At 45.0% G+C, this 18116-nt stretch overlaps 1 protein-coding gene across 1 annotated transcript; it reads right to left on the bottom strand.

The window, feature by feature from the left end:
• Window positions 1-8607: 8607 nt before the first annotated feature.
• LOC128717913 (polyserase-2-like) lies at window positions 8608-10498 on the bottom strand. Its single transcript, XM_053811590.1, has 3 exons — window positions 10261-10498; window positions 9310-10192; window positions 8608-9241 (listed from the first exon to the last, which is right to left on the bottom strand). Exons 1-3 carry the CDS (start codon window positions 10496-10498, stop codon window positions 8608-8610), a joined length of 1755 nt encoding a protein of 584 aa, XP_053667565.1.
• Window positions 10499-18116: the final 7618 nt, after the last annotated feature.

Raw genomic sequence — 18116 nt, 5'->3', positions numbered from 1 at the left:
CAGTTCGGTGCATCCGCCATTGCCAATGCAATAGACGAGCTCTCACAGATCTTTTTATGCATCTCGTTGCGCGCCCGGGCAAACGTTTCCAGTGTCATTTTTGTTCCTTTTTTGCTCCAAACGTCACGTTCTCGGTTTTGGCCGAAGCGCGCGGTCGTAATCTTGGTTCAGCACATGAGCAGGAAGTTGCAAAAATCTGTTGGTTTCACTTCAACTGCTATAATAACAATAATAGTAAAACGGACAACAAACATAGCGCAACTTTAGCAGATAAGCGAGCAGATAGAGAGTTTTAGTAAAGCAACTCACGCTATAAACATTGTGTTTGGATACGTTAATCCGCGCGAATCGATATCGGACCGACAGGGAACACCATTAGGTCAGTGAACGCATATAAGTGGTTCAAGTGTCCCATTCAAAATTCAAGCAATAACCTCCCTAACGACGCTAACGATAAGATCAAGGGAAAAACAATTCATCAGAAAGGGTTTAAAAAACATTATAAAAAAAAACATTTCTTAAGAAATTCAAACATTTCCTAAACTGAGCATGTTTAGTAGTAATATCTGATTATGACCAATTTGAAGTAAATGTTAGAGCTTTAAGTTTTTGAGTTAGTTAGAGCCATACAGTTTTTTAAGATTTTCAGCCAAAAAAATGTTTAGTTCCTAATTTAAATGTCGGCCATTTTGTGAGAATTTTTAGCTTCCGATGTATACCTGTATAAGAGTTAGCTAATCTAGTTGGTTGTTTCAAAACTTAAAAAAATAATTTAAAGTTCTGGTGAAGGTTCTTGAGGAACCGTCTTTGTTACAGAGACCCAAAGAAAAGTCCTCCAAAAACGTCTTTCCTTAATGTATTTGACACACACTCTTGAAAGTGTACTCGTTCTTGAAAAAATATTCCCAATCCAACCTCATTAGTAATGGTAGCATTTTTGCTTTAAATAAAATGGTTATCGTCAAATTTGTAGTTCTCGTGAAGTACTACTAGTAGCTACTGCTCATCCATAAACGATGTAAGTTTCAAGAAGCTCCTCATTCCGCGAGATCCGCATAAATAACTGAACTTGATGTAATATTTTGCTGTCTTATTATGTGCGTATTAAGGTCACACTAACGGCGACACTGGTTAACGCATACGTTTACATACCAAAATGGACGCTGAGAATCCGCCTCTTTGGATTTAAAATTCACACGTCACCATATCGTTACAATTGCCGCAATGGGTCGTGTAAAATCTTTCGCGCACCATGCAACAGAATAACGATAATTCCATATGCCCACCGCGTCTGCTCACACATTTCTTCGGCCTTTGAGCGTCCATCCAGCATGCTAATGGAGCCAGTAAACTTCTGTGATTTACGGTAGCTGGTACGATCGATTGGTGCGCTAGTGGAATTCTGACACGTTCACGACCGACCTAAAGTGGCCTAGTTTATCTTCCGCATGGGTCGCATTATCTCGAAGTTCCTGCCACACGGGCAAACCACTCCGTTGGAGCCACACGCTGCAGCTGCAGTTTTCTAATCAATGAGCGCCAACCCCAGCAAAGCAGCTGAGCGCACCGAGTGGAAACGAAGGAAAAATTATCATAAATCTCACATTACTCATGAGGGCCCTTTCCGTTCGTGTCACGGTGGCAAAAGCATTAGCAGTAGCGGTTACCCCTTCACACGCATCCCCAACCCGTCCACCGTTTGTGTCACCCGCACCCCCGACTCTGCTTGGTGACACAATCAACACTCACTGACATTGAACAGGCCTGTAAATTACGCGCGAGCCACGGAACTGGCACAGCACAACAACATCTCCACGCTATCAGTCCGGTATCGGGACGCAGCTTTACAAACGACAACGTGCGGTCGCAGCTCGAAAGGAAGGGACAAGGCGAATTGGTACAACCCCCCTCCGGGGGGAGGTGGAGTGTTTGATTTGTTTCGACATCTACTTCGGCTGGCCGTGAGTTGGCAGGGTGAGTGAGCGAGCGTATGATAACAGCGCCACCGCTGATTGCATCGACGACCATTAAGTGGCCCAAAAGGTGCAAACCATAATGTGCGACGTGACACACGGGCACACGAAAACGAAAGGAAGCTTTCGAAGGGGTTTTACAATCGGGTGGTCAGTTGTGAGACGACGGTGCGGTGACGTTAGTGTAAAACCCTTTCCGAGTCTGGCGTTCAAAGTTCAAAGTGTGCTGAGTGGGTGGCCGAGCTTTATTCGATCCGCTCCGAGCACCCGTCATATTGATTTTATTTCTTCTTCCTGTCTAGACGGAGACGCTTTCCGTTCGTTTGTTGGCGGATTGTTTTGTATGCTTCCCGAAGGAACCGACACGCTCGCAAACGGACACTCCGAAGTGCGATGATCGATGAGCATCGTTTATACAGCCACAGCGCACTTCTCTGCTGGGTTTGGTCCGTGCGGCTCCATTTTGTCCCCCCCGTGCTTTATCTATTCCGTTTCGCCCATAAATGGGTATTTCAGGGTTTTCGAAATAATTGCACCCAGCGCTACTGATTAAATCGTTTGCTGTCTGTCGATGTAGCATTCTGGTCACCGGTAGAAGGTTACGCATTCTAACGAACCTACACGCCCCAGAACACACCCATTAGAAGAGGCAAAAAGAAGGCTGTGCAAAAAAAAAAGAACCCATCCAAGAACGAAAGAAAGTGGCCGTTAAAAAAGGGAGAAGAATTAATAAAAAAAAACAAAATAATCGACGTGTAGTTTGGTCACGTTTTACGACATTGAATTATTGCTTAAACGAGCAAAACGTGTAATGGGTTTAGCAGACGATGATGCAGAGGAACGGAAACTAACACTAAAACAATGGAGCAAAGTAACTCAACGACAAAGTTAGGATTTAGTATTTATTTCTTTCTCTCTCTTAATCTTTAGTTTTGTGTTATATGTTCTATCACTGTGTTCTCTTAGTTATGAAGATGTTGTTATAATTTATCTACATATATAAGTTTTCCTTCGATTTCCCCACCTTGTTTTCGTTCTTTCCTTTCTTCCTTTCGTCTTCTCGACACAAGAACTTTAAAATTTCTTCAAAACTATTTTAATTTCTTAAGTAAAACCATTCTACTGTAGTTAATATATGACTTTTTATACATCTATTAAATGATACACAGTCCCGAAATCATTAAATCATTGATAAAATTGATTAATAAGTATTCAAAAATAAAGAAAAGTAAAACCTTGGTAGTTCTAGAGTTAAAAGAAGACAAAATTAAGTTAAAATAAGACATTAAGCCAACGTAAAAGTTTATATCTAAGCTTTCCACAGTGAGCTGAGAGTAAATAAACTGCCATGAAGTAGAAAATAAGGTATTTGAATATTAAAACTGATCGTTATTCACGTTAAACTATTTGAGAGTGTTGGAAAACAACAACAAAACCCGTAACAAATTAAATGTCCCCTGTTACCAATTCACCGCCAATGTCATTGTGCCCGAATGTTATGATTCTTCCAATCTTTGCCCTTCGATAACGTATCAAACGCAATCGCCATGCTGGTCCACCCTTGCTTGATTCGTGATTCAGGCTTCGGGAGATGCTTGGAGGAAAAACTAACATCCGAAAGGGTGTACCGTAAGTGTATATTGAAAACCCGGCCTTATCAGCTGCACCATTACAACAGCCCGGCCGCAACTCTCCCCGACCGGGCAATAAATTATCGTTCGAATGTTTTGCCACCGTCGGGTTATGGTGTGGTTGTGTACGGGGCATACGTATTTGTCGCTGGGTAGCGCGCACGTTGCGTATCATAACACGCACCGCGGATGCGTTATGCGCAACAAGTCGCACAAAGTGTTTCGTTTCTTCTTCGCTGCTTTTTCAGCCCACAACCCACCCGCGACCGGGGGGTCAATGATGATAAGCCACATCAAACAAAGCACACACCGCTCGGCAAAGATCCTTTGGGCAGGAATTGAACAGAACAAAGAGCAGTACGATTGAGTGAAGCCGCCCTACAGTATTCTATTCCCATTAGCTTCTTTCTGCCCTACGGATTCGAACCGGACGCGGATTGAGAAGCAACAAATTAACCTCACAACCAAGTAAGAAAACTAAGCGGGAAGAGTGGATTAATCTTGAGAGTGAATAGAAATGACAAACAAACGAATAAAACACACAAAAATGAAGAGAGTGACGGAAAAGCAGCAAAAGAATAACCAACGAAAGGAACAGGGGTTTTCAGTATGCAGATTATGACATACACCGCTCTTATGTGTTGGTGTGTTTATGTGGGAATACATACCGAATGATTTCCGTTCTCTTGCCGTTCGTTCTACAGCGATGGAACGCTGTATTTCGCTTCCCGAATCTGTTGGCTTCTTTCTCGCCGTTGCACCCAACCAAAAGCCCAACGCGTGTTTCCGAGCGTGTGGTGGATTGTTTTATTACTTGCTCGCTCTCTACAGTGCCGCGACTACTTCCGGTTCCGTTGGCACCACCGTTCGCACGTACTTCACTGTACCTGTCGTCGTCGTCGTCGTTCTAACGCCTTTCAGTGATGGTTTGATCGTAAAGGATATCATGCTGGCAACACACGGCCGCTGCACACAAGTCTCTGAATGCTTCGGGCTCGTGCTCTGATGTCAGCAGCTGTATCAAAGTAGGCTTTTTTTTTCGTTGCTGCGGAATTTGCACTTGTTTGTTGTTTTATTTTCACCACTTTTTCATCACCGTCAGCAAGGGGGGGGATTAAATTTGTCACAGAATGTTGGCAGCAGCAGCACAGAATTGGAAGGATTCAAGAGGCGAAAAACAAAATGAACGTGTTGCCTTTGTTTCCGTTCTACATTTGGAGGAATTCCATTGTTTTATATTCTCATTCACTTATGTTTATGTTGAAGTAGTGTAGCAAAATGGAAGCAAAAAAAAAACGCTGGAAAAGGCACATCACAAACAAAAAGGGATTTAAATTCCAAAAACAATCTAATTGAAATATGACAAAAAAGGAGAATTTCCTGTTGAAATTTGGAGCACATGTAAATTATGCTTTACATTTTAAAAAGAACCGAATGCAAAGAAAACGACTTGCAAGTAAAAGTTGTAATACAAAATTTCACGACAAACAGCAGAAGTCAATTCGCTAGGACACAAGTGTCACATTAGCTCACACGGAACCATCGACGTAAGGGGTTGGTTTTTATCAATTTTAAACATTTTCACTTGAAGCGCACTTCACAGTTCAACCCCTAAATTTACGCTTCCTTATACAACACCAAAAAAACGCGCGTCCGATAAGTGTTTCTCAAGTGTTTTCTCACTCTGTAGTGTTCAGTTGGCGGTGCTGGGTGACTCCTGACGCTGGGTGGCATAAGTGATCGTCTCTGATGTGGTCCCGTGTTCTCCTTCAACCACCCCTTCTAAGCCCCAGAAAAGGGTGCGCGAGCGAGGTCACAAAACCAGACAAAGCGATACGAATGGGAAAAAACAAATGGTCGGACAAACGGAATGAAAGAAGCAACAAAAAAAGTGACACTATCTTGCGACACCCGCGATCGTGTGTCGTCTCCATTCTGCGTCTCCTGGCATATGGCTGGCATATCGTGGCGCACACTCTCACTTTCCACGACCGCGTTCGACGTCGTGTGTGGTAGTGAAGTCTGCAGTTCTCCACCAGCGCGTCGTGACCGTACCGTTCTGCGATGGGGCGAGGGACCAAATGTAGGCAAAACACTGCTAAAACCCGAAACGGTTTAGATGGAAAAACACACAGCAAACGGGGTGAGAAAAGTGTGTGGGAAAAACCGAAAAACGTGAGCGAATAACCGAAGCGAGGTGAGAAATGTTTTGCTATTTTATGCATAATCGAGGCGCGTTCTTTCCCGATGCCCGCGCCAACGTGTGGCGGGGTGGTCCAGCAGTTCCATTTCACCATTCGCATACCGAACGCCGATTGCTTTTCATTCTCCACCACCGAGGAAGTATTAAATTGCCTTTAATCAAACAGGATGCAGCTATCACAGTAGGCGACTGGAGTTGCTTCGTACTGGGCAACAGCAAAAGACGAAAAGAAAAGCATTCGCACGAGATGATAAAGAAGGACCTCTAGTATATCTGCCAAGTCAAGACTGCGGGCAGATACACCCGCAGACGTGAAAGAGCTCCCACAAAACTTCGTGGCCGGGAGGGTCGTTGCCTAAGGGGTTCGCTGGCCGGCACGTTCAGAGTTTACTGGCGGCGGGGAGAAAGACAATGTTTTCGATCAACCCAGCAAACCAAACAGCTTCCAAGGCCTACTAGCTCCGGGCTAGTACCATCGACCACTGCCCAACCAAACAATCGAACACCAATTCCAAATCCAACAGCGATATGTTTGACAATCGGAGCAGCGCTAAAGGAGAAGGGCCACGTGCAATGAGGAACAACTGATGTGCAAAGCGAAAAAAGGCTATGGTTGCTTGGTCTCATTTCCTAGAATGTCACCGTCCGCCTTTGGTACGGCATCTTTGATCGAAACACTGACCAGTAGCCAAAATGTTGCCACACTTTTACTTGTGTTACTCCCCCCCCCCGGTAAGGACTTTTCTGATTCCGAACATAAGCATATTTCTCCATTATGCGAAACACTGCGGGCAAGGGGAAAAACTTTTCCTCAAAACACACCGCCCGATAGCAAACTGTCACAACTGTCACCCAGGCACACGGGGATGAGCCCACACACGCACGGCACAATGTTGTTTTTTTCTGAATGGGACGCAAATGGCCTGCAATAGTTGCTGTGCGCGATGATGATGGAAAAACAATCCACTAAACCTCCAAAGGCTGGGCTAACACATCGCACGCCAAAACACACCAAATACACTGCACTGCATTACTCGTCGACGGTTCTAACACTGGTTCGTTCTGTCGCACACGCACACACAGTCAGCCAGACTGGGAATGCCACTCACATGGAGAACACGAGCATTGCCAGTCTGGAAGAGGAACGAAGGGAAGTCGCGCAATCGCAGCTGTCACACGCACGCACGGTCCAACAGCACGTGAAGGGATATAAGCAGTTCGGTTACGGGGTAGAAGCGTTTCCTTCTTACCGTTGATGGGTTACAAGCGCGGTTCGAGCACAGAACGTGCGTCCGTATAGTCGCGCGTGAACGAGTGAATTAAAGGCGGACGAATCGAAAAGTGTACATTATGTACGCGCGGATCGCCCGTCAGCTTTGCGCTCTCGCGTTCTCTCGATGCTCTCCCACTGTACGCACTGTATTTTTTTTTCTTGCCACGGAGAATGTATCGAGAGAATGCATTTTAGGTCTACAGGGTTTGCCGTCTGCTGACGCAGTGTGTGGGGATTAAATTATGAAATACATAAATAAAAATATCTCTCATTCAAGTACAGTTAAACAGTTAGTTAAGGTATAGTTAAATACAATCTTCAAACATTAGTTTTATATTTAAGCTAAAAATATACTTAACGACATAAACAAGGTTATACAACAGTTGTAGAAAATGCTGAAATTATCTTCGACTGTTGCAAAAATGGAAGTGGCATAATATGTGAAACCATGTTATTTGACAGAAAACTCCTCTTGACACAAATGATACAGAGTTTAACAGGTTAACAACATTTTTCGTTTCTGCAAATGGCTATTTCAAGATCTATGGAAAGATATTTCCATAAGTTGAAGTAAGCCTTATTTATCCATTCCACTCGTCTGTAACGGGATATTGATTGTGTAACGAACAACTCAGCCGTCTTTTCTTTAGGGACTCCTGTTATCAGGAACTCGTGTACTGGTTCAGTTATAACACAAAACTAAATATTTGTTGAAGGAAATCGAAGAATGGAACAAAATTGTCTAGCTGCAGGTACAACAGTGATTCCACGATGTGGATCATCTTTTATGGTCCTGCATGGAATACGATGCTGCCAGACCCTCCTTGTTAGACGCAGTTCGAAGCATAGGAAGATCCCCTGACACCCCAATTCGGGATTTGCTGGGGGGTTCGGATGTAGCCTACCTAAGAGTAATTTTCGAATTTTGTCGAACTAGTGGTTTGTCTTTGTGACCTCGTCTTCCTTGTGTTTGGCTTTGTGCTGTATGTTGTATCTCGCTTGTATGTATGAAGAGTAAGTGTTTGTATGAATGAAAGTATGAATCAGTTTGATGCGTGTAAGTTGTGGGTACAATACGGCTAGTCGACCGCTGCAGAACGACTTGCCAAAATCTGGCCGAAGAAGAAAACTTGGAAGCAGACAACCCAAATCAGGATCCAGACCCTCGCAAGAAAAAGGACCACTCTACTGGATGACGGAATAACACGCAGCAACACGGCCGAGTACACCCGGGATAAGGTGACCTTTCACGGTTTGGAGAAGGAAATGTCTTCAAACGATTGTGAATTATATCTTAGATTAAGCTACCCCGTTAGTTGTAAGCAATACGGCCTGGCCGTCCTTGTTGAATAAAAAAAATTGGATTTTAGCCCAAATGGTTTGTTCTGTTCTGTAACTGTTCACTATGTTGAAATCTTCATCATTTAATCATGCATTCCAGTACATCCAATTCATGGACTAACGTATTAATAAACGCATCATCCTTTTTTCTTGATGTTCCATTTTCCATTTGTTGGATTGCGGATTCTACTCTTGTATGTTTTCTAGAATCCAGTCCATATAACTGGGCACGCTGGTGTACACGTCCGGCAGAGGGTGGGTGCAGCTTGCCGGTCCGATTGATAACATTCCATACAACACATAGCGGCTCTCTCCGTCCACTTGCTGCACAAGCTGTAGTGGAGTCCCTGCAAAAGCTTTCTTGCACTCTTCTGATTCGCTCTGAAGACTTTGCTGTTTGATGCATATCTGCCGTGACGTTGCCATTATTGTGATATTTGCCGCACGTATCATGTTTTGGCATTCGATTGAATCGATAAACTCGCCTATCGACCGTTCGAGCAAGTTTTCACTTGTATCAGTTCTCCAGAACTCCAGCAATGGCCACGAAGTATGAATGTAATGGGTTGACTTTTGACTGCGCAGTTCGTGGGTCACTGGGAGACAGATTGGCTTCACATTGATCCAAGTAGTATCCGCTCGGTCGCGCAGTCGAATAATCGCAATATCGTTCGCGTAACGTGGTTGGTTGTATTCTGGGTGCGCAATTACAGACTGAATGCGTAATGTTTGAACCGGAGGCGAACATACCTTTTGTCCATCCACCTGTGCGCAATCCTTGGAATTGTTTATGTCGTAGTCTCCCAACCGTACGGTTGATCTGCAATGAAGGATAATCAATTAGACTTATTAGAAAGTATGGATATATGTAGGCCACAATAAACTCACATGAAGCATTTCGGTATTCTTTTAGCGCATTGAGCTAATCCGACTAGAAACATGTCGCTAATTAATGCCGCTTGACACAATATAGACTCATCGAAGGTTACCTTATCAGTACACTCTATTAGACCCATCCACGGGTATCCGAGCATAACCGGCTTGGTTGATTCATTTCTGCTAGCATACCGATTGGCACCACAGGTGGACATCGGTAGCAACCCAATTTTACGATTGTTACTATCTTCTACAACCACCGGCTGACCACCAATTCCATGAATGTGTTGCCCGATCCAACTCAAATACTTTGCCACATCCGTAAACGCGGTGTATTCCTTCGTGTCACAAAAAAGCGTATTTTGACGAGGTTTTGTAAAAGACACCACTCCACGAACGAACCAAACATCGTTGTAGTTGAAGAACAAACCTCCTCCGCTGTCGCCGTTACAGGCACTGACCCCATCACGATTGCCAGCGCAGAACATATTGGAAGTAAGCTGAAAGGCAAACGTTTCTCGGTTGCTTTCGATGCAGGTGATATGGTTAACGACGGGAATACTTGCTTCACGCAGTGTGTCAGAAGTTTCATCGGTTTCATCTCTACCGAATCCGATCACCGTTCCCCAAGAGCCCACGATCAAGTTCAGATCATCGCCTCGATTCCACAAGCAAATCGGTTGGATGTAGTCGGTGTAGGTGATGTCGGTAGCGAGCATAATCAGAGCGATATCGTGTTGTATACGGTTGACGTTGTATTCCGGATGTACGATCAACTCGAACGCTTCGTGTTCTTGTACTCGTTTGCTAGCTAAGCTGATTCGGTGTCGTCCAACTTGTACTACGAGTCGTCTTCGTGCAATAAGACCGTTCGACGTCATCACGCAGTGAGCCGCTAGAATCGGAAAGAGGGAAAACACTACGTAGAAGTTCTGCCAAAGACCGGGGTTTTGTCTGACTAACCCGTTAAAACGGTGTTCTGGTCCAGAATTGTTCCTCCACACGCATAATCAAATGAAAGTCCTTTGTTGTGAAAAATGGCCACATGCCATGGCCAGTAGCCATCCTTTGCTTCGGTACCGTTCACAATAAGTTGATTTACCACCTTTCGTTTGCCACAGGTTTGCGTTACACTTGATTCTACCACCAGCAACAAGCACAGCAGAACCAATGCGATTGCGTAGCACTTTGCCCGACCCATTCTGCACCTCTGATAACCTTACACTGCTTTAATCGCAGATGTTCCTAATGTTGGAGAAATCCCAAGCAAAACAATTTTTCCCTCCAGCAGAGCACGTACGTGAGCTTCGACCTAGTAGCTTATTGAAAAGCAGTCATGGAACTAAACTCGATTGCCTCATACGATCATCATTGAGGTTCCGGTACTCTCTCGAACGATCTGTTGGGAGCGAAAATGAACTGCAAGTTCACTTGGGAGCATATCAGCTCAAAGTTTTTATAAACACTGAGTGTAAGTAACTTTTGCTGAAACGCCTTCGTATTATCAATTCTTTTGATTCCAAAAAGCATTAGGACAATAGCATGGCAGTAGCATGTAATTGATTTGATTGTGGGATGTTTTTTTAAGCTATCGTGCAACGCTGGCGCTACAACCGCCACGCGGTCTTGGTCTGCTGCAAGAATCCTCTAAACCGCTCACGGTCGAGCACCTTCGGCCTTTCTGGCAAACGCATCAACGCCATCGCTTCATTTCAGTTTGGGCCTACCACACCTCCTCTGTCCATGTGGACGATCTAAAAGGACTTTACGGGCTAGATCGTCCGGTGTCATTCTCATGACGTGCCCAACCCACCGGACCCTGGTCGGTCTAATCCGCTGTACGACAGAAAGTGCACCGTACAGCACAGAGAGTTCGTCATTGTAGCGGCTTCTCCATTGTCCTTCAACACATACGGGGCCAAAAATCCTTCTGAGCATCTTCCTCTCAAACAGGACTAAGAGGGTTTCGTCACTTTTGGACCAAGTCCATGTCTCAGAGGCGTGTGTGAGTACTGGAACTGTATAGGTTCTACATAGTCCTAGCTTCGTTCGTCTCGACAGGTGTTTTGAGTGGAAAAGTTTCCGCAGACTGTAGTATGACCGGTTGCCAGCCAGCACCCTAGCGCGTATTTTAACATCAATATTATTGTCGGTGCTGACTTTTGGCGCAAGATAGGTGAAATTTTGGACGACTTCGAAAGATTCGAGATGCGTTCACCTATTTGTATGTCACCGCTGCGTAAGTTAGAATGTGTTAGCAAGGCCGCTGGTAGTGGTGCCACTGTCACCTTGGTTTTTGGATCGTAAATCTCCAACCCGAGGTTTTCTGACGCCTGTTCAATCCTTTGGTTTGGCATTCGCTACGTAGGAGAACCGGAAACCAACGATGCCTATGTCATCAGTGTATCCCAGGATCTGGATTGACTTATAGAAGATGGTCCCCAAAGTTTCAACCTCCGAGTCGCCGATGGCCCACGCTAGCGCTAGGTTGAAGAGTAGACAAGCCGGCCCATCTCCTTGCCGCTGACCCCTTTTTTTGTTAACGGGAACCTTCAAAAGGTACCCTCCTAGAGGAGTTTATCGCGGCTCGACAATGCCTCTCTAGATGGGACCCGCTACTCCCGGGAGGGCCTTAGCTCCTGCTGCTGCTCTAGTTACTCGTCGCTGCTACATCTAATCTCGTCGTCCTGTGTTGCGGTATGCAGAGGTCGCTATCGCTGTTCCGCTTGGTTTGTATTCCGCCGTCGTTGTTGTCGTCGTCGTCTTGCCGTTGGAAGGCTTTCTTCAGATTGTCCGAGCCGCAGTCCGGACTGCTTCCCATGTACTGCGGTTGGTACACATTTCCGTTGCAAGGTTGTCTATCGTCAAGCAGGTGTGGCTTTGCTGCTGCATCTCGTGTTATGCCCGTGCGAACCGTGGACAGTGCAACATCACGTGGTTGACATCTTCCACGTCATGTCCAAGATTTGCCAATTCCATTCCAGATTAGTCAATTCCATTCAGATATGTGCAAAAATTAGTTCATTCTATAATATGACCCATTCTTTTCAGTGAGTTTAATGAATTAACTCTTCATGTTTTCCAAAAGTACCTCTTTCGGAGTTGTTAATTATGAATCGGTTTTAGCCGCGACAAATCCTGAACCCTCTTATAGCCTCGTTCGAGAGGAAGATGCTATGTGTGGAAGGACAATGGAGGAACCGCTACATTGGCGACCTCTATCTCTCGACCTCTAAAGGTTAAATTGCGAACAAAATTCATTATTCTTCAGCCTGTAAGCTTTTGTCAAGCATTATGTAGATGTCTTATTGAACTATGCATACGAGAAAGAGTATGAGAATACTCTTTGAAAACTAAAAATATTCGAAATGGGTTAAAAACTTTCCTCGTGTAACCTCATTAATGCTTATTGTAAATTGAGAAAAAATTTCTTTGCAATTAAAGTTTCTTCAAAGGAGATAAACAGTTTCCTCAGTATCTTTATACCGACAAACAACAAAGTCATGGTAAAAGGAGTAATTTTAAAACCATTTCCTTTCTTTTTAATCGGCAAGACAGTGACCCCTAAATATATACATAACAATCCAAAACATCATTTCTACTAGTTAATATTCTGCGAGTTTCTTAGTATATGCCCCTGCTTAAGCCATATCAACAACTGATTGGAACAACAACAAATAAATATTCCCACCACGTCACACTGTGCCGACGAGCCCTGCAAAACTGCGCCTTCTCTCACGATTCGGCATCGGCTCTCTCTTTTCCACCACGGAACCGCATCAGCTGGAATTCTCTTTCAACACACCCGCGGCAGCTACTGCTCACTCTCCCTTGCGGTAAGGTCCCGCCGCCCTGCACGCATATTACCACTACCCACGGACGAATGCGTGTTGTTATCGTGGAACGAATGTGCACCACGGCTACCGAGCGTGCCAGAACGCACACGCAAGAGCAGGCCGTCCGAAATGCGCTGCTGCAGCGCTCTCTCTCGCTCACCATCGACGGAATCCTGGTGCCGCATACCGTTTTCGGGGAAGGATGCAATACCGTCGCTACACCACACGCCAACGGCAGTGCATCGGCTTGCATTTCCATGCGTGTGCATGGCCGACGATGACATTGAAACTGTGGCGTGCGATGACTCAGGCCGGCAACAGGATTGAGCAAACAGCAAAACTACACGCAGCAATATAAATGTCCCTTACGGCCTTATGGAACGAGAGGATGCACTTTTATCTTGCTTTATTGTTATGGACATCTAGCTTATCGACAGCTACAGGGGAGGCATCGCCGCGGGTAAAGATACTTTATTGTTATTAGATTTACACAAAAAATATGACGCTTTAAATAACTGTGGGCAAGCATAAATTGGCAGTGAAAAAATAGGTCGTTAAACTCGCCAACATTACATTTAAAGGTAATTTTAATAAAACAAGGTAAGAAATGCATAAAATCGTCGCTATAGTTGTGCAGTTGGGGGCGGGTTGGCGTTGTAAATGAAGAAAATAAATAATGTGAGCGCTTTTTGAGCACATTTTGCAACAAGTCCAGCAAGGAAGTTTAAATTTCGTGATGGTTTAACGGGCAGCCTTCCTCGTTCACGGCCATCCCATACGATGCACATTAACATTTTAGCATATGCAAAGAACACACTTAGAATAGGCTAAACACACCTAACGATGCCTTGAGGTGCGGAGCATGTTGCATGCACTCTGGGTCCTCACTTTTACTTGCCCTTTTTTGCCGCAATATGCAACGCGAATGTTTAGCAAAATGGTCCGAAAAACAGTCACGGATATGTTGCTAAGGAAACGGAAGCAGTGGCTTTTTTTTTTTTAGGAGGCCAGTATAGTAAATACATTCTATTTATGTTTGTCTCCATTACATCAAGCACCATGTCTAATTCCCGCAGGTATAGAAACGTGCAGGAAGTGAATGTCTGTGAACGCTTCCTAAGCGCAAAACGCAGAATGATGCAGAAAGAAATTAATAAAATCAACACATAAACAGTGGGAAACAGCCTACTGCGTTCTGCTCGGTGCAACGACCATGGCCACGCAGAAGAACGCATTCTTCTCCCGCTTCGCACGTATTCTTGCAGCGCTGTGCACTGCTTTGTACATTCGGGCTGGTGCACGGTCTGTGATTCACGGTCAGTTGCTGTGCAGAACCTCCTGTACAAGCGCTCCGTAAACCCGGCCACATCTACCGTCATGTTTGGCAGAGTTGAACATCTCAATCATGGCAGTGAGTGCGCACCTTGAAACGATGACGAATGATAGTTTCGCACCGTTCGTAAATAAAAAGAAGCTAAAGGTTCCATCGACTCTTATCAGCTCCAGGCCGCGAGAGTGTCACTTCCGTCCGGATGCCGACGAGGTGTGTAATGTGTGACAGACGTGGTGTGAACCGTCGGCAAAATGGTGTGTTATTTATAACCTTTGTATAATTATATACCGAACCGTTATTTATAACCGAACCGTGTGGAGTGCTGCAGGTCGATGCTGATCGCGGTGCATAGATGCCGTGCGGGAAGATAAATCGCCGCACCAGCACATCCCGACACGGTTCGGCGTTGACTTCCTGAATTATTGGATCTATTACTCAAAGATGAGCTTTGGACCGGGTGAGCACTGGATGAACCAACCTAATATTAGTCGCATCGTGAACAAAACTGTGACAAATGTTATGTGTTGGCCCCACAGCCCAATTCAGAAACAAAGCTACTTTTATTGCAATACTCACACAGCGTGAGGGCAGTTTGCTTTTCTCCCTCCGATTGGGCGTCATTTCTATACCACTTGAAGCTGAAGGCACTCACTCAAAAATGCAAATGTGAACAAACGATTTCACAGAAATAAAAACATCCCCTTCTCTCCCTTCCCCCCACCATGAGCGTCCGAACAAAACCACCAAAACTAAACTGGGTATGACTTTTCACCAACTCTTCCGTGTACGCGCGCCCTTACATTGCTCATTGCCTGCGCAACCACCAAATCCAACTCCTTCCATCCCCGAAGAAGGAAAGGCACCTGGGTACAACGGCACCCCAAAACAGCCGCTAATAATAACAAGCCGTAAAAATGTGGATAATAAAACAAACAAAGATTCCGTCCGGCCGGCCGCGAGCGGAACGATGACAGCGGATGCTGGGCTGTTTTGCTGCTGCTGGGTGGGAAAACGGACGGACCCAATATGCCGGGACGTCTGCACCGTCTGGTGGTTGGTTATGACCCGGCCAGCGGTCCGCCCGTATAGTTATCATGTAAAAATATGTAAAAACATTACGGTCATGAACAAAACCGCACGGGACGGTGAGACGAACGATCGTACGCTTACAACAGCGCGGGTGCCGCCAGCTGGAAGAGTGAGCGATTGATCGTTTCGCGGACGGAATGGTTGAAAGGAAATGTAAACCAAAGAGAACTCCACCGGCACTGGATACGGATGGGGAACGGCGAACGAAATAGAAAGGATGTGTGTATGTTTGTTTGTTGTGATCGTTCGAATCGATCGGGGCAAGCTGTACGCGAAGGTGGAGAGGGGTTTAACAAAAAAAAAAAGCATAACAAACTTTAGTACAGCCTGGGCGATCATAATGGTGAAATGAATAGAATTAATTTTCTCTTTATTTTGAGCAAGTACTTAAAAAGGCCTCGGAGCGAAGACGTGAAGATGTAATGAGAACATTATATAACTCATAGTACTTCAAATGCTTAAATACCTAGCTAGAGTTGAATGATTCATAGAAACATACAACCGTATAATCCATCTAAGATGTAAACTTTCATTAAATATTTACTTGAGTAGTAATTAAATCAGGCGGGCGGCCCGGTGGTATGATGTTTAGTAGCACCGGTCTTCACACGAACAGACTGGCCCAAAATCCCATCCGGGCCAATCCACCGTACGTAGGAATTGACTATCCTGCTACGGGTAAATAAAGTCTCAGAAAGCCAGAAATGGCAGGCCTAGACCTCTTGAAGAAGTAAAGAAGAAGAAGTAAATAAATCACTCACGGCTTCGTCGGCTCATGAATACTATCGAAGACACAATCGCTATCTTAAATTACTGAACAGAAGAGTGAGCTTTAGTGTTAGTTCGACGTATGAAAGATAAATAAGGTTATATTTGCTTCCATTTGGTAAAATTCGGTAACATTTTTGGTGGATTGAGACAGGCTACTTCAGAATCGGAGAATTTTGTCCGAATCCTCATGTCTTTAGAGAGCTGGATGCAGTAGAGCTATTGCTATTTCTATGCTTGATATGGTTGTTCCATTTGCTAGTTGATTGATCGTTGAAACTGTTCTACTTAAGGCACTCCAACTCACTTCGATTGCTCTTCTGTATTTTATACAAAAATAGATACTAATGCTAAATAGTAGCAGATCTCCCAACAAACATCCATATAAAATACTAGAATGGCGGACGATGGTTGTTATTAGTGTTAGTTCCTTTGTCGATGATCTCATAGTACTGAAAATTATAAAATAAGTAATAATTTGGTGGAATTTTCGCTCTACAGATTGGGATTTGGAGGAAAATGAAGAGCTGGATCGAGTCGGGTAATTTTAGTACACTAAATATTTGACATCTTCAAACTTTTAAGCAGTTCGTCTATTCTGTTACATCTAAGATCTTCAAACTTTTAAGCAGGTCGTCCATTCTATGCAGTCCAAGATCTGATGCAATTAATCATCACGCGAGTTTGAAGGTATTTCAATAGCGGGCCTTATTGTGATTTCAATATTACAATGTATTTACAGCCCTGTTTCCAGGCTAAATGATCATGAACGGGGATTGAACCAGATGTCCAAAGCGGACGGTTTGGAGAAGAAACAAACACATGCCCAATCGTACCCCGGCTGTTTCAAATGGATTATGTTGGTACACGATCTTGAGAAGCATTAAAGAGCACTAGATCGAACAAACAGTCCAGGCAGTGGAAGGAGTCATACCACGCGCGAAGAGGATGGAGAACATAATGGTGCACCAATATCGACTAATATTCCGCGTGGAACCCTGGTCGATTTCTCCGCTGGGCACCACCACGGTGCCAACTACAATGCCGATCGCATTCGATTCGTCTGTGATGCGATCGATTGTCCCCGAGGCATGTCTACGCATGTTTACACACCCGGGTTCAGGTTTGTCCGGCAAACGGTGGCGTGGAGTGGACAGCACCACCGCTCTTCCGTCATCAAACCGCCGTGTGTTGGTGGTGGAAGCGGTGCAAAGAGGGGAAAGGTGCAAAGCGCACGCAAAACCGTGATCATACCATTCGGCACGACCCCAAAAAAAAAAAAACCCCCCCGTACGTATCGGTTTGACAGCTGTTACCATGGCGATGCAGCTGATCGCGAACGAGCGGCAACGGCGTGCGTTAGGGCGACAGAGTGTGAGCGCACCTTCTGCGCCATCGTTATGGCCACCACGTATGGCCGGTACGGTTTGTAACGAAAACAACAACCCCCCAAATGCTAATGTTTATATTATGTTGCGGCAGGCTTTCCGTGTGGCGTTCCCAGCCTGCCGCGTTTGGCACCGGGTCTTGACCCTCCCTGCCAACGGCCACGGTTTTTAGCCCTTTAAGGAGTTGAAGATCATTTTCAAAGCGCGCACACACACACACACACACACAGGCTGATCTAGCCTTGCGGTAGACTCGTCGACTCATGCGACGAGAAAACGTTTGCCCCGAGCCCATTACTGGCTGACCGTGCGAGAATTCGTTGGACGGACGGGGTTTTATGGTCGTTAGTTTGCGACCGACCGTTGGAGACCTCCTAGACGCCGAGCAGCAGATAAATCATTCAA

Source organism: Anopheles marshallii, chromosome 2 (genome assembly GCF_943734725.1).
Source record: "Anopheles marshallii chromosome 2, idAnoMarsDA_429_01, whole genome shotgun sequence".
NCBI lineage: Eukaryota > Metazoa > Arthropoda > Insecta > Diptera > Culicidae > Anopheles > Anopheles marshallii.
This window is presented reverse-complemented; position numbering and strand designations above follow the sequence as displayed.

Coding starts and splice junctions, on each gene's coding strand:
- LOC128717913 (XM_053811590.1), bottom strand. CDS start 10,498: ATGGGTCGGGCAAAGTGCTACGCAATCGCATTGGTTCTGCTGTGCTTG. Junction 10,193..10,260: donor CCAGAACACCGTTTTAACGG/GTTAGTCAGACA, acceptor TTCCGATTCTAG/CGGCTCACTGCGTGATGACG. Junction 9,242..9,309: donor AGAATACCGAAATGCTTCAT/GTGAGTTTATTG, acceptor CCTTCATTGCAG/ATCAACCGTACGGTTGGGAG.